Genomic DNA, 17,295 nt, shown 5'->3' on the forward strand with positions numbered 1-17,295 from the left:
CTTCCTTCCTTCCTTCCTTCCTTTCTTTCTTTTTCTTTCTTTCTCACTCTCTCTTTCTTTCCTTCTTTCTCTTTCTTCCCTTCTCTTTCTTCCCTTCTCTCTCTCTCTCTCTCTCTCTCTCTCTCTCTCTCTCTCTCTCTCTCTCTCTCTCTCTCTCTCTCTCCTTTTTTCCCTCTTTTCTCTTTTTCCTCCTTCACATGTTCCTTTAGAGGTTCCCCCACATCTCTGATACCAGTGGCTACTTCTTAGACTGCTTTGAGTGAACATCTACTTACAAGCATAGATTTAGTCCCCGCCAGTGGATCTCCATTCCAGACCATGCCAAATGACATGAATTTAAAAATTAAAAGACATTTAATTAAAACAGGACAGCATAGTAAATAACAAGGAACTAAGGTGGGTGGTAAACAATCTTTACATCTAAATACAAAGTGGTTGCTATGCCCCATTATCTCCAGGGGAGGGTGATGCTAAAAAAATTTTTTTTTTTCATTTTAAAAGATTCTGAACTTAACAAACACCAAATCAAATGAACATTTCCATATACATTGGACAAAAGGAGAGGATTATATATGGAACTACAAATAACTATTATTTATAGCTTGTTTTTCTTTTAAGGTATGTTATAAATTCAACATATAATTTTCAAAGCTGTCTTGCTTGTTTATGATTCCTTCTGTTCTTTTTTTGGGGTGGGTGGGGCAGGGAGAATGGGAACCCTATCCTTAGCCCTCCTCACCCTCCCACTTCTTCCCTGTCATTGAAAAGAAAAGAAAAAAACAAACTCCTTATAAGAAAATTAGAGTCAAGCAAACCAAATCCCCAAATTTTTCATGCCCCAAAATGCATGTCTCATTCCGTGACTTGAGTCCCTCATCCCTCTGTCAAGACATTGGCAGCATGCTTTATCATTGGCACTTTTGAATTGGGTTGGTCATTGTGTTGATCAGAATTCTTATAAGAGTGTTGCAAAGTTGTTTGTGTTTACAATGCTATTGTTATTATCACAATTGTTCTCCTGGTTCTACTCACTTTACTTTGCGTCAGTTCATATAGATGGCTTCTCTGAAGCCATCATCCCTTTCTTGATTTCTTACAGTGAATAATATTTTATCACATTCGTATATTACAGTTTGTTCAGAAAATCCTCCATTGATGGGCACCCCTTTGCCTACCACAAAAAGAGTCGATATAAATATTTTTGTACATATGGATCCTATTCCTTTTTCTGTGATCTCTTTGTATAGGTTTACTGGTAGTGTCGCTAAGTTCACAGTTTTCTAACTTTGGATGGTTTCAACTTGCTTTCTGGAATGGCTGAACCAATCCAGATTCCACTAACAATGCATTGACATGCTTGTTCTATCACAGCCCCTCCAACAAGCATCGTTTTCTTTTTGTTATTTTTGTCAATCTGATGAGGGTGAGGTAGAACCTCAGAGATGCTATATTTCATTTATTTAATCATTTGTGATTTGGAGCACTTTTTTACATGGTGGTTGATACTTTGTATCTCCATTTAATCAATAATTCTACAAGTATTTATTAAATACTTGTGATGTGCTAGTTGTTGGGAATGCAGAGATGAAGATGTTCCTGCCTTCAAGAAGCTTACATTCTATTGGGAGAGACCAGCATACACATATATAGACATTAACAAAATACGTGCGAGGTAATTCTTCATCAGGAGGGGGAAGGTGATCCTGGAGGGGTGGAGGTGGGGGTAGGTCAGGAAAGACCTGATGGAAAAGGTGGTTCTTGAATTCACTCTTGAAAGAAACCAGGAATGCTAATGCAAGGCTAAGGAGGAAATATACTCCAAACATGGAGGTGGATTATTATGTTTGGAATGTCCTCAAAATGCAGTGAACCCAGCCTAGGTTGCCTTCTGAGTGCTTTCATTCATTTTCCATCTTGGACACCCCCCCCCCCAGTCCCTCGGGCTTACAACATAGGGATCATTCTCACTCTGCCCCACATCCAAGCTTTGCCAAGGCCTTTCACCTCTGCATTTCTCATATACTTCCCCTTCTCTCCTCTGATGTTGACACCCCCCGGTACAGGCCCCCATCACCTCCTACCTGGACTATTGCAAAAGCTGTTGGTGGGTCTGCCTGCCTCCAGTCTGTCCCCACTGAAGTCCATCCCCCATTCAGCCACCAAAGTGATTTTCCGAAAGCACAGGTCTGCTCATGCCTCTTCCCTTCTCAGTGAATTCCAGTGGCTCCCTATTACTTCCAGGATCACATAGAAAATGCAAGTGAATTGGATTTAAGTGAGGTAGGGCTGTGCAAAGCCCTCAGCCTCACTCTCTCTTTTGGAGCCATCTGGGTGCAGTGGCCAGATATAGATCAGAGAGACTGGAGATGGTCCAGGATGCAGTGGGGGACCTTGGCCTTTTTTGTGACATGTAATAGAAATACATAAATGCTTATTCCCTTTCTCTTCCTCCTTCCCTCTCTATTCTGCCATCAAAAGTGTGGCTTTAGGTGATTAAATTTTTGTCTTTATCTACTGTCCAAGACCATTAAGAAAGAGCTGAGATTGCTCTGCATCGGCGTGGAGAGTAATCCTGGCATTAAGGCTAGTACATATACAGAGTTTAAAGGTTTGCAAAGCCGTTTGGGAAGTAAGGCAAGTAAATGACTAGGGTAGGATTGGAATTCAGGTCTTCCTGACACCAGATCTGGTCTCTATTCACAGTACTACTGGGTCATCAAAAAGGATGAAATCATGGATTTTTGAACAACTTACAGTCATAAATTACTGCAGGGTTTGCAAAGCACTTTCCTCCACCATCTCATTCGAGTGGCTCACTAAGCCTGTGAGGTTGTTGCTGTTTTGGAAACCAAGTCTCAAAGAAGTGAAATGATTTGCCTCCAGGCATCCATTTAGCCACTGTCTGAAGCCTGGCCCATGTCTTCCAGACTGACAGCTCAGCACTGGTTCCTTTCTGGTCTGCTGTGGAGCACAGACACCTCACTTATAATCAGTTGGTCAGTCCTTAAGTGAAGTGGGAGTGACACTTCTGGCCCCCAGAGCCATCACTGGGTGTTCTGGACTCTTGGGTAAGCTGGAGGGTGTGGGGAAGAGCTGGGGGAGAAAGGAAGTGTGTGTGTGTGTGCCTGTGTGTATGAGGGGTGAAAGAGATGGGGGAAGAGAGACAGAGAGGAGAGGAGAGGAGGAGAGAGAGGGAAGAGGAGGGGAGAGGAGAAGAGAGGAGGGGAGGGGAAGAGAGGAGAGGAGGGGAGATTGAGGGGGGGAGAGAGAAAGAGAGAGAAGGAGAGAAAAAGGAAGAAAGAGTGAGGGGAAGAGAGAAAGAGAGGGAGAGGGAGAGAGGGGAGAGGGGAGAGGAGGGGAGGTGGGAGAGAGAAATGGAAGGAGACAAAGAAAGGGAGGAGGAGAGGTGAAGAAGAGAAGGAGCAGGAGAGGGAGGGGGGAAAGAGAAAGAGGGAAGGAAGGAAGAAGGAGAGAGAAATTGTTGCTGGGAAGTTAGAGTTAATCAACCAGTCTGCCAAAGAGCATTTATTAGGCACCTACTCTGTGCTACACGTGGGGATTACAAAAATGAAAGTTAAGTAGACCCTGCCTTGTGGAGCTTCCATTCCGTAGGGAGAGACAACATGCCCTGTTTGCTGAGTTGGGAGACAGCATGGTACAGAGGATAGAACCCTGGCTCTGACAGTCCAAGGCCTCAGGGGCAAATCCACCCCTGCCCCTTCCTGCCTGTGTGACCTTGGGCAAACCCTGTACCCTTAGTGGGGTCCCAGTTTCCTTGCCTGTAAACTTAGAGGGTTCGACTCAGTGCCTCTGAGCTCCCTTCCAGCTCCAGCTATGAGCCCGTGTCCACAGCTAAGTGTATGTAAAATAAAGACAAGGCAATTCTTGGTCACTGCCTGGCATGGGAACTCCTTGAGACGCCAGCCCAGGAACTGGAGCAGTTTCCATTCGTTACTCTGTGGACAGCTTTTCCAGGAATCCTGTGGGATGCAGGGATGCTGGGTGAGGGCATCCTGTTGCCTGGAGATTAGCCTACGCTCCCACTTGACAGCTAAACCTTCTGAGCCCAGTGAGGAAGAAGTGGGTAATGGAGCAGGTTGGGAGTGGGGTGAGCTAGTGGGGGAAGAGGTGGTGCTATTGGCCAGGTCAACAAGCAGGCAAGAAGTGCCTCCATGTGCCAGACACTGCGCTAAGCGCTGGCAGTACAAAGAAAGGCAGAAGTAGCCTCTACTCTCCGAGAGCTCACAGTCTAAGGGGTGAGACAACGTGCACTCTTTCACGTACAAAAAAATAAACACAGGATTCATTGGAGGAAACCAGTGCAGGTAAGGCTCTAGCAATAATCAGGACCAGAAAAGACTTCTTGCAGAAGGTGGGATTTTAGCTGAGACTCAAAGGAAGCTGGGGAAGCCAGATGGGAAGGAGAGAGAGCCTTCTGGGCAATATTCATCTTCCTTGATTCTGGGATGCTGGGAGGATGAGGCAAGAGGCTGTAGTCCGGGGGGTTGGAGGACCACTGGACTGCCGCTCAACATTTTGGTGCTCTGGCTCAAAGCCCTGTTCCTGCTGCCCTGGTTATGTCCCTGCCACCCTCAGCCAGGAGGCACAGTGAAGAGAGGTCTGGGATTGTAGTCTCAGTCAGGTCAAGAAGATGAGTTCAAATTCAGCCTGAGATATTTATTAGCTGTATGACTCTGGGCAAGTCACTTAACCTCTATCTGCTTCAGTTTCCTCAGCTATAAAATGAGGATAATAATAGCACCTACATCATAGTGTTGCTGGGAGGATTAAATGAGATACTGTTTGTAAAGCTCTTAGCACAGGGCCTGACACATAATAGGTGCTTAATCAAAGCTTATTTCCCATTCTCATCTGTACAAAGTTTTTTAGTTTACCGAGACCTGTCCACATTGGCCCTGAGAAGCAGAGAGGGTATTCAGAAATATTTTGAAAATGAAATGGCTACAAAAACAGAACGTCTGGTAGTCATAGAGAGCTCAAGGCTCTCTCCCAAATTCTGTCTCATTTCATCCCCACTAGCCCCAGAGAGTGGATTTTTGAGGTTGAAAACTGAAAGATATGGATGGTTTTGTCTAAGTGGGGCATGAAGGAAAATCAGATATTTGGTTGGGTGAAAGAGGGCTGTGGAAATGATGATGAAGGCCATAGATGTTAGCACCAGAATAAGTCTTAGAGGTCACTGAAGACCCCTTGATGGCAGTTCTGACAACTGTTTAAACAGCCTCCCATTGAAGACATCCACTGACGGGGAGCTCTCTACCTGTTCAGAATACGCACTCCATTCTTTGTTGTTTTTCCTTGTGTCTGACTCTTTGTGGCCCCATTTGGGGGTTTTCTTGGCAAAGAGACTGCAGTGGTTTGCCTTTTTTCCCCCTCCAGTTCATTTGACAGATGAGAAAACTTAGGCAAACAGGGTGACTTGCCCAAGGTCACAGTCAGTGAGTGTCTGAAGCCAGATTTGAACTCAGAAACATGAGTCTTCCTGACTCCAGACCCAGCGCTTTGTGCACTGTGGTGCCACCTAGCTGCCCTCCGTTCTTGGACAGTTCCAATTGTCAGGAAGTCCTGGTTCACATTCGGCCTCTGTTATTTGCTCAACATCCAGTCCCAAGCCTCAGTTTCCTCCCCTATAAAATGGGTATCGTAACAACAGTGGTACCCCTTTTGTTGAGTTGCTTTGGGGCTCACATGAGATAAAAGTAAAGTGTTTTTCTAATATTCGAGCACCAGAGAAATGCCAGTTATTTTTAAATGATGAGCCCAAATTTGCTTCCTGGCATCTTTCTCCTCTGGCTCCCTCCTGCCTCTTCCCCATGGGCCCTGGCTTTACCCCCTGAGGCCCCATTGAACAAATCTACTCCTTCCTCACCTCATACCCTTCTAAGATTCCTTGCAGCTACAAAATCCAGTGATGCCAAGAAATGGGCATGGAGTGGGCTTACAGGAAACTGAGGAATTCCTGGAAGCCTGGTCAAGGTAGAAATCCACTCAGACAATGAACAAGTATATGTTTAAAAAATAAAATTTAATGGATTTCTTTTGTTTTTACATTGTTTACATTTCCCAGTGCTTTCCAGAGAGAGAGACATCCCCTAGAATGAAGAATTTTTAAAAAGGTGAAAAAACACAACCAGCCAACAGATTGGAAAAGTCTCATATTATTTCCACAGTTATAGTGGTCTCCCGTTCTCTCCTCGCCTCCACAAAGAAGCAGGTGAGGGGCCTTCTCGATTTTTTTCTTCTTTGGGGCCAATTTCGCAACATTCAGTTTCATTGTTCTTTTCATTTTCATTGTGTATATTCCTTTCTTGTTCTACTCACTTCACAATGCATCAGTTCAGAAAAGTCTTCCCATGCCTCTCTGTACCCTCACAGTCATTGTTTCTTACAGAACAATATATCCGGTTACATTCTTGTGCAACGGCTTGTCCAGCCGTCCCCTAGAATGGATGTCGGGCATCTACTTTGTTTCCATGTTTTTCCTACTACTAAAAGGGCTGCTGTAAATATTTTGCTATGTATAGGACCTTTCTTTTTGTCATTGACCTCCTTTGAGGTATATGCCTAGCAGTTTCTTCCCATAATTCCAAACGGCTTCTCTGCTGAGCAAATATTTTTAGGGAGATCAGCCAGGACAGCTCAGCTGAGGCCCCAGGCAGTTGGGTGTACTCTGGGCGCCCTATAAATTTGGGAGTGCCCCTGGTCTCTATTGCCCTCAAAATAAAATGTAAAACTCTGTTTGTCTTTTGATGACAGTCAATCTGACTTTGTCCAAACATGCCTTCCCAGCTTACCACCCATTACAACCTTTCATGAACTCTACATTCTAGCTAAACCACCCAAATTGCTTTTCTCATACATATTTCCCAACTCCACACCTTTGCACAGTGGCCCCTCCCCCCCATATGCCCTCTCTTCTTATCTCTGTTGCTTAGAATACCTGGCTTCCTCCAAAGCTCAGTTCAATGGCCATCTCTTACGGGAAGCTGGTCTAGATCAAGCCCAGATGCTAGCTCTCTACTCTGGAAAATTACTTTGTAATTATTTTGTGAGTTTTTTTTTGTGGACATGTTGCATGTTTTTGCCCCCCTCCCCCATAATGTAAGTTCTTTGAGGGCAGGGACTCTTGTTTTATGTTCCTATCAACTTTCTCATTGCCCTGAGATATTAGTTAATCACCAAGCATTTATTAAGCACCTACTAAGTGCCAAGTCCAGTGTTAAGCACTAGCTATACAAAGACCAAGATGGAACAGGTCCTGGCTTGGGACATTTTCTTTCTTTCTTTCTTTTTTTCTTATAAATTTATTTATTTTTAGTTTTCAACATTTACTTCCACAAAATTTTGAATTCCATATTTTCACCCCATCTTGCCCCTCCCCCACCCCAAGATGACATGCATTCTGAATACCCCTTCCCCTAGTCTGCCCTCCCTTTTATCTCTCCCCCCATTCTCTTATCCCCTTCCCCTTCTATTTTCCTGTAGGGCAGGATAGATTTCTGTACTTCATTTCCTGTATTTCTTATTTCCCACTTGCATGTGGAAACATTTTTTTTTCAAACATGTGTTTTTAAAACTTTGGGTTCCAAATGTTCTCCCTTCCTTCCATTCCACCCACCCTCATTGAAAAGGCAAGCAAGTCAATACAGGGAATACATGTACAATTATGCAAAACACTTCCATAGTAGACATGTTGTGAAAAACTCACTCTATTTCCCTTAATCCTATCCTGCCCCTCATTTATTCTATTCTTTCTTTTGACCCTGTCCCTCCTCAGAAGTATTCTTCTGATTACCCCTTTCCCAATCTGCCCTTCTCTCTATCATCCCCTGCTCTCTTGTCCCCTTCCTCCCCTATTTTCCTGTAGGGTAAGACAGATTTCCATACCCAATTGAGTGTGTATGTTATTCCCTCCTTAAGCCAAATCCCATGAGAATAAGATTCCCTCATTTCCTCTCACCTTCCCCTGTTTCCCCTCCACTGTCAAGATAATGTACCCCATTCTACCTCTCCCTTTCTCCTTCTCCTAGTATAATCCTCTTTCACCCCTTAATTTTATTCTCCAGATATCACCCCTTCATCTTCAACTCACCTGTGCCCTATCTATCTATCTATCTATCTATCTATCTATCTATCTATCTATCTATCTATCTATCTATCTATCTATCTTCTATCCATACAGACATACATATAATTTTTCCCCTTCCACTACCCTAATACTGACAGAGGTCTCATGAGTTATAAATATCATCTTTCCATGCAGGAATGTAAACAGTTCAGCCTTAATAAGTCTCTTATGATTTCTCTTTCCTGTTTACCTCTTCATGTTCCACTTGAGTCCTGTATTTGAAAGTCAAATTTTCTATTCAGCTCTGGTCTTTTCATCAAGAATGCTTGAAAGTCCTCTATTTCACTGAATGACCATTTTTTCCCCTGAAGGATTATACTCAGTTTTGCTGGGTAGGTGATTCTTGGTTGTAATCCTATCTCCTTTGCCCGCAGGAATATCATATTCCATGCCCTGTGGTCCCTTAATGTAGAAGCTGCTAAATCTTGTGTTATCCTGATTGTGTTTCCACCATACTTGAATTGTTTCTTTCTGGCTGCTTGCAATATTTTCTCCTTGACCTGGGAACTCTGGAATTTGGCTACAATATTCCTAGGAGTTTTCCTTTGGGGATCTCTTTCAGGGGAGATCAGTGGATTCTTTCAATTTCTATTTTGCCCTCTGGTTCTAAAATATCAGGGCAGTTTTCCTTGATAATTTCTTGAAAGATGATGTCTAGGCTCTTTTTTTGATCATGGCTTTCAGATAGTCCAATAATTTTTAAATTCTCTCTCCTGGATCTATTTTCCAGGTCAGTTGTTTTTCCAATGAGATATTTCACATTGTTTTCTAATTTTTCATTCTTTTGGATTTGTTCTACTGTGTCATGATTTCTCATAAAGTCACTATCTTCCAATTGCTCTATTCTAATTTTTAAGGAAGTATTTTCTTCAGTAAGCTTTTGGACTTCCTTTTCCATTTGGCCAATTTTGCTTTTTAGGGCATTCTTCTCCTCATTGGCTTTTTGGACCTCTTTTGCCATTTGGGTTAGGCTATTTTTTAAGGTGTTATTTTCTTCAGTATTTTTCTGGGTCTCCTTTAGCAAGCTGTTGGCTTGTTTTTCATGATTTTCTTGCATCACTTTCATTTCTCTTCCCAGTTTTTCCTCTACTTCTCTTACTTGCTTCTCAAAATCCCTTTTGAGCTCTTCCAAGGCCTGGGACTGATTCATATTTTTCTTGGAGGCTTTGGATGTAGGAGCTTTGACTTTGTTGTCCTCTTCTGGTTGTATGTTTTGATCTTCTTTGTCACCAAAGTAATATAATATAGTCTGACTCTTTTTGTGAGGTTTGCTCATGATCCCAGCCAACTACTTGAGTTTTAAGCTCTTTGTTAAGGTAAAAGTCTGCTTCCAAGGTGCAGAATGTACTGTGGCTTGGGACATTATCATAAATCCTTCTCCCTGCTCTCTCCACTAAGGTCACACAGGGAGTGACAAGAGCTGGACTAGGGACCCAGCAGTTGATTGATGTGAAGTCCAGTGTTCTCTCTCCTACCCTAGGCTGGCTCTGAGCCAAGGGGCTGGGCTCTTTACAGAGGGCTAAATCAAGCTCTGTTGAGTGAACTAGACCTTCGCTGGTCTGAAATCCAATAGGAATGCCAGATGTTTTACAGGGCAGAGAACTCCACTCCCACCCCTCCTTCCCACTCTCTTAAAGTTTGTGTGGTCTCTCCTCTGGCTGCTAGCCCTAGTTCGGCCACCCAGGTGTCAGCTGGGTGAAGGATGAACTACTCAGAAAATCTCAAAGATAGAAGAGTCCTCAGAGACCAGCTTGTCCAATACAAGTCTACAAAACAATCCTCTCTTCAATGTCTCCCTCCCACAAGAGGGTCCTCCAGCTTCTGCTTGGAGATTACCTGGATGTGGAGGAGCATGCCATCTCCTGGGGCAGCCCGCCCCACCCTGGCACAGCTCTCAGACTTTCCTACATCAGCGGTGCTCCCATTGCCCACCCCTTTAACTCTCTGTCCTGCTCCCCGGAACCTAGGGGAAGTAATTGAACCTGAAGTCCTCTTCCGATACTTTAAAACAGTTAACAAGCCCTCCCCTCCCCTCTGCAATCTTCTCTTCCCTAGGTCATTCAAGCAGCTCTTGAATTCCCCTGGCCTCCCTGCAGAAAGGCTGGGGGTGAGGAGGGCAGCAGAAAGGCAAGGTTAGTGCCAGGGGCCTATGACTGTCTAATACGGTGCTGCTGGATGGATTTCCGAGGTGCCACCTTAAGAAAAGTGGAGTTTTCTTTTCTCAGGAAGTGAGGGGGTTGGTCCCTGTCTGGGAGCCAGTTGGCTGGAAGCTGCCTGGGGACCCTGAGAGCTAGAGCCCTCTCGGGTGAAGGGGACTGACAGGTGGGTCCGGCGCCCGTCCCTCTGTCCCTCCCTCTTCCGGGGGGCTGGCTACTTCAGCCGGCAGCGGCCCGACCCCTGGTGGGGGGAATGCTCCCATGAAGGCTGCCCTCGGCCAGACTTGCCCGGTGCCCAGCCACTGTGCCCAGCTGGCGGCGCTGCCAAGTGGTTCCACGCCGGACCGGGCAGAAGTTTGGCTCTTCCCCGGTTCGGCGGGTCTGGGCGACCCTATTGGAACGAGGCCAGAAGAGGGAGCTGCGGGGGTGGAGAAGGGGCTATCCCGGACAGGGAGGGCGCTCAGGACAGTCCGTCTTCGTTGGGGGCGGGGGTGGGGGTGGGGAGGAGGTTGGCACTGGGAGGGAAGGGGTTGAGAGAAGGTGAAGGAGGAAGGGTCGGGGGGGCGGGGTGGAGCGGAGAGGACGGCTTCATTTAACGCTCGGAGTCGGGAACGCCACTCAGGTGACGGGAATATCACTGAAGGGGGTCAGCTACCCGAGCTCCCAGTCTAACGGTCCTACCTACGGTCTGCGAGCACGGGGCAGCCCAGAAGAGAGAATGCAGAACATTGGGACCCAGCTCCGGCGGGTAGGGACCATGTTGGGGTGTGAGGACGTCCTGAATGGCGGGAGGAAGGGGCTTGTGGCTGCAGCTGGGGCACCGGGAGGAAGACGACAAAGCCGCTCCGGCCTCAATTTCTTCCTTTGTCAAATGAGGGAACTGGATTACATGACCTCTAAGGTCTCCCTTCCACTTCTAAATGTGATCTGCCGAAGTTCAGCAAAGCTCTCACCTGAGCTCGGTCCCTCTCCTTTTCCCTCGCGGGTGCTGGGGGAGGCGGGAAGCGCAGAATCAAAGTGTTGGGCTTAAGACCCCCCAGACCAAAGAACTGCCAATCTTGCCCTTCTCTCTCGACCCCCTACGCCGGTGTTTGCTGGGCTGTCTAGCGGTCAGAGGGGGAGGGGGCGGCGGGGGAAAGGTCCCTCTAGCTTTGTTTCTTTGCGGCTGGAATTCCGAGGGTGTCCGGGTTCTGCTCCCAGAGTTCTGCAGAGTCTCAATTTCACCTCGTAGCTCTGTGCAATTAATTCCTCGGATGTTTGGCGCCTGTGTGCGAGTGAGATGTATTCTCAGCAGCGGCGGGACAGCTTTGCTGTGCTTGGGGGCAAGGGAGCCCAGGGGTTTGGGGGACGAACCGGGGAAGCAGATCCCTCTATGAGGGGCTTAATTAATGCTCACTGATGGACAGACTTAAGGAGCCCTAGACTTTGGAGTCAGAGGACCTGGGTTAGAATCCTGTCACTACCTACTGCTTCCTACCCGTGTGACTTTGAGCCAATAAATCCCTTTCCCTTTTTTTTATCTTGGTTTCATCCTCCGTAAAATGTGAATGTTGAACTAGATCGAGGGTGAGGAACCTTCGGCCCTTTGACTGAATCCAAACTTCACAGAACAAATCCTTTTATTTAGGAGGTTTGTTCTATGAAGTTTGAATTCAGTCAAAGGGCCGCACTTGAGGACCTAGAGGGCCACAAGTGGCCTCGAGGGCTGCAGGTTCCCTACCCCTAGACTAGATGGTCTTTTAAAATTCTTTCCATCTCCAAATCTATGAGTTTGATAGTACTCTGACCTTGGGCAAGTCACTTAATCTCCCTAGACCTCAGTTTCCTCATTTGTAAAATGGAGGGTTGGACTGGATGACCACTAAGATCTCTTCCAGCTTCTGGTCTCTGACCCTATGAACTTGGGACTAAGGACTATGGGAGAAAACCTACCAAGGTGACCTCTTCTGACTGTCACCAAGAGAAACCCTGCAACCAGGAATTTGGAGCCAAGATTAGATACTAGAGGACTGAACCTGACCCTGGGAAACCTGTAAAGAGGCAGGTCCTGTGACTGCATCTAAGGAAAACTTCCTGAGGGACCCAGCTCTCCCACAATGGAACCTCAGGAGGTAGGGAAAATTCAGGCTTGATTTTAAAGAAGAACTTCTTAATGATGGGAGACTTCCTAAAGTGGAACTCAGTGCCTCCTGGAGGTGGTGGGTTCCTTTTCTGTGGAGTCTTCAGACAGAGGCTGCATGTCCACTCCTGCCATAGAGGGGATGCTTTTTCTGTGAGGGAATGGGCTCCATAGGTGCTAGGTTCCCTTCCAACTCACGAGATTCTATGATTCTGTGAAAGGATGAGTTTGCGGTCACTGGAAGCCTGCAATCAGAGTATAAATGGTTGGCGATGTTCATGGGCTGGATTCCTGTCCACATAAGGGTTGCTTCTGAGCAGGAGTGGCCTTTGAGGTCCCTTCAATAATAATTTAAATATATCATATAATACCCTAAAGTTTAGAAAGCATTGTCTCTGATATTCAAACACTTTCCAAAACTTGGCTTGCTTACTCTAGCTTCCACTCGGGTCTTTGGTCCAGACCTGGGATGGCATCATGTGCCAATTCCTGTAGCAGAACCATCTTCTGCTGATACAGGATAACAACTCTTTGGTAGTTTCTGGCCTTCTAGAGTTGCCTGGAACCTTGGGAGGGATGCAGGAGAAAGGTCAGTGAACCTGGAGTCTGATGTTTTTCCTATGTCGCTTTTCTTTTGAGAATGCCCAAACACTTGGCCTAAATTTGGAAGGGTTTTGCCATTCCTTTGCCCCATAAGTTTCTTCTGGCCCCTTCTAGTCCACAATGCTGGATTCTTTCTGTGCTTAAGAATTTCCACTACTAAATCAGTGTCCAGGCTCTTTTCAGTGACGGTGACTACAATCCCTCTCCACCACAGTGGTTAGTTTCAAGAGTTGGTGTGGCCAAAAACAATTAGTCATCTGGCAGACCGCCTTCTGGGCTATGTATCTCCAAACTCAGCTCAGCAGATCTTTGGGAGATGATCTCACTGCCAGGACCGTGCTGAAAGCCCTTTGAGATGGAAGACTCAAGGCATCTGGTCAGATGATGCTGTTTTGCTAGCCTTCAAGAGTGAGGACTCACTTCTGCATCCCAAGAGGTACTGGAGAAGGACCTGAGTGCAGGTATAAGCTGCAATATGAGTGACAAATTGAGCAGAAAAGGTCTTCGCTCTAGGTCTGTTTCCTCATCTGCCCACTGAGAGAGTAAGCTGCAAGGGGGGCCAATCACAAGGCCAGGCTGCTTCACATACTATCTTAGTCTTGTTTCTTATGGTTCTCTTGGGTGCCATCTGCACTCTGACTGGATGGACCAGGCAGCACCCTGTGCTCGTTCACTGGCCTTGGTCCTCCATCCTCCTATCTGCCCTGGGCCAGGAATGCCATCTCTTCTCACCTCTGCTTGCTGAATCCCTACCTGTTCTCCAAAAGTACAAATGCCACATCCTGGAAGCCTACCCCGATGGCCTCACTCTCTCTCCTCCCTCCTCTTTGGTAAAGACCTGAAGACCTCAAAGATCATTTGTAGCCTTCAACTACACTAAGCAGGTAATAGAAGGATACCTTCTATCTACTCTTTTTTCTCTTTTTTTAATAAAAATATTTTATTTGTTTTAATCAGCTAAGATCCACCTTCTTGCCCTCAGCCTCTCACCCAGTTGGGAATGTAAGAAAACCAAAACAGACAGCTTTAATTACTTTGTCTAAAAACTACCTGTTCATATCCTTTGGCCATTTATCAATTGGGGAATGCCTTGTACTCTTATTAATTTGACTCAGTTCTCTATATATTTAAGAAATGAGGCTTTCAGCAGAGATACTTGCTGTAAAAATGTTTCCCCAGCTTTTTGCTTTCCTTCTAATCTGGGTTGCATTGGTTTTGTTTGTGAAAAGAACTTTTTTTTTTAAAATTAGAGGCAATTGGAGTTAAGTGACTTGCCCAGAGTGACACAGCTAGTGAGTGTTATATGTCTGAGGCTTGATTTGAACTCAGGTCCTCCTGACTCCAGGGCCAGTGCTCTATCCACTGAGCCACCTAGCTGCCCTGTTGCGCGTGGGGGGGGGAAGGGAGGGAGAGAACAACATTTTAATTTATTATAACCAAAACTATCCATTTCGCATCTTGTAATTCTCTCTCTCTCTTGTTTGGTTACAACTTCTTGCCTTGTCCATAGATCTGACATTTGCCCATGGTATCACCCTTTCTATCTCAATTATGTACCCATTTTGACCTTACCTTGGTATATGGTATAAGATGTTGGTCTGTACTTAGTTTCTGCTAAACTGCTTTTTAGTTTTCTCAGTAGTTTCATCAAATGGTGAGCTCTTGTCCCCAAAGCTTGGATTTTGGGGTTTGTCAAAGACTAGATTACTATGATCATTTACTGCTGTGTATTGTGTACCTAGTCTATTCCACTGGTGTGCCATTCTATTTTCTAAGCCAGAACCAGATTGTTTTGATGATTGCTGCCATGTAATACAGTTTGAGAGCCAGTACTGCTGGGCCACCTTCATTCACATTGAAAAAAATTGATTCCCTTGATATTCTTGACCTTTTTGTCTTTCCAGATGAATTTTGTTATTTTTTCTAGCTCTATAAAATAATTCTTTGGCAGTTTGATTGGTACGGCACTGAATAAGTAAATTAGGTAGAATTGTCATTTTTATTATATTGGCCCGACCTACCCATGAGCAATTGATATTTTTCCAGTGGTTTAGATCTGACTTTATTTGTCTGAAAAGCAATCAACTCTGCCTTTTAAGAGATGATGAGAGGGGCAGGAAGGTGACGCAATGGACCTGCCCTGGATTCAAGAGGACCTGAGTTCAAATCCGATCTCAGATACATATAACACTTACTAGCTGTGTAACCCTGGGCAAGTCACTTAACCCCATTGCCTAGCCAAAAAAAAAGAGAGAGATGGTGAGAGACTCAGATTGACAATCTGCTTTGAAAACCTTAAGACACGAGAGAAATGTCAGTTATTGGTGTTGTTACAGAAGGTGAGGCTTGATAAGGACAAAGGAGAGGAGATAAAGTCCTTTGGAGGCAGGTACAGAAAGCATCTCATTCAACCTGAAAGGGACTTTGGTCCTCCCCTTTGCCCTCATTACATCCTCCCTTCTCTAGCAATTAGTAATAAAGACAACTTACATTTGTCGGGCACTGGGCAGGAGCTCTATCACAGTTTACTGAATGGAGGTTGCCCGGCATGAGGTTTCTTGTAATCCAAAGCTTTTCTCATCGGATTTAAGTCCCAGTTTGGCCTGGGACTCAAGTCCCTGGACTTCCCTTCTCCTGTCAAGAGGGCACACATTCATTAATCGTTTCCTGAGACACGAGGAAAGGCAAAAGCAGTGGTCTCTGTCCTCTAGGAGCCCACAGTCAGATAGGGCCAATGACATGCAAACGAGGTACAAACAAGAGAGAGGCAGAATACATTGGAGGGGATTTTTAGCCTTGCCCCAGTTTGCTCCTATGTAAAATAATCAGGTCAGACAAGGCGATCTGTAATCAGTCAATGAGCGTTTTTTAAGCACCTTGTAAGTACCAGGCACTATGCTATGTCCTGGGGATACAGACAAAAGTCCCTGCCTTCTGAGGTGGAGGAGGTAACAGGGATATACATGGGTATATACAAAAGAGATGTGGGGGGAGGCTTTAGCAGCTAGGGGAATTCACAAAGGTCTTTTACTTCTGGTGAGCTGGTGAGCCTTTAAAATGAGGATTTTATAGCTGGAGATGACTTCCCTGCTCAATTTCCAGTGGAGAATCAGAGAGGTAAAGGGTATGATCTTTGTAGTGGCAGGGCAATGGGTGCCAAAATTTTACCTGAGGGTCCAAGGCTGGGCTTCTCCCGAGGCCTCACCCCAGCCCAACAGAACTGTCAGGCCAGGCCAGGTCAGTTTCCCTGGTGGGATAGCCCATTCCCGGGTAAGGAGCTCTGCACCTGGCATCAGAAAACTCAGTTCAAATCCCAGCTCTGCTGATGATTGCACTGTTGGTGTTACCTGCCTCCCTGGGCTACGGTCAGGAAGGGTGGTCCAGGAAGACCGTCGCTCCAGTTCCCTCATTTACAAATGAAAGCCCACAGATGGGGAAGGGACTTTCCCAACGTGAGCTCACAGTGAGTGGTAGCTTACAGAGGAGCCTTGGTGAGGGACCTTTCCAGGCATGATTAGCAAGACATTTTGTTCCCATAGAGTTCAAGAGTACTCCTTTCCCTGGCAGGGAAAACCACACATTTTGGGGGCCTTGAGCTGTTCTTTGCAGAAAAGTAAGGCCAGCGGGTGTCCCATCCCTGGGACCAAGTTTTTGTTCAGTGGGCAAAGTGGGAAGTGCTTCTGGGTGTGCAGTCCTGTGCTCTCTTTTGGTAGCTGGGCTAAGACTTGGGTAGAATACAAAATACCATTGTCTGCCCAAGTGACTTCTTCAAGGTCACATGGACAGGAAATGTCAGAGCCAGGATTAGAACCCCAGTATCCCCTGATGCCATCCAGGGCTTCATCTACTGTACCAGGCAGCACCATTGTGAGTGGTTGTGTATTATTAACCTTGTTTGACAGATGAGGAAACTGAGGAAGAGCAATGAATCTAACAGGAGCTTTCTGATTCCAGTTCAGGGCTCTATTAGATCCCACAAGATTGAGAGATAGACAGAGAGACAGACACAGCATGACAGACAGAAAGAATCAGAGACAGAGGGGAATAGGAAGAGAAGAGAGACAGAGAGAATGAGAGACAGAGTGTGTGTGTGTGTGTGTGTGTGTGTGAGTGTGTGTGTGTGTATATGTATGTGTGTGTGTGTGTGTGTGTGTGAGTGTGTGTTAGGGGGCGGGGGGACCTGGTGAGGACACCCTGTTCAATTGCTTTCTCCTATCCCCTTCTTCCTGCCCCCACCTCCCTATACTGCAGTGATGAAATCATAGAAA

The 17,295-nt window shown here is 45.8% G+C and overlaps 1 protein-coding gene across 1 annotated transcript in view; it reads left to right on the forward strand.

The window, feature by feature from the left end:
- The first annotated feature begins 10,888 nt into the window (after nt 1-10,888).
- ACOT11 (acyl-CoA thioesterase 11) overlaps nt 10,889-17,295 on the forward strand; it is a 92,312-nt gene continuing 85,905 nt past the window's right edge. Inside the window, exon 1 of the mRNA XM_078156658.1 lies at nt 10,889-11,053. Within this exon, the coding sequence (XP_078012784.1) occupies nt 11,024-11,053 (30 nt within the window). The 5' untranslated portion in view covers nt 10,889-11,023. The remainder of the gene's footprint in view (nt 11,054-17,295) is intronic.

This window comes from Phascolarctos cinereus, unplaced genomic scaffold, assembly GCF_003287225.1.
Source record: "Phascolarctos cinereus isolate Bilbo 61053 unplaced genomic scaffold, phaCin_HiC Scaffold_5;HRSCAF=322, whole genome shotgun sequence".
Taxonomy (NCBI): domain Eukaryota; kingdom Metazoa; phylum Chordata; class Mammalia; order Diprotodontia; family Phascolarctidae; genus Phascolarctos; species Phascolarctos cinereus.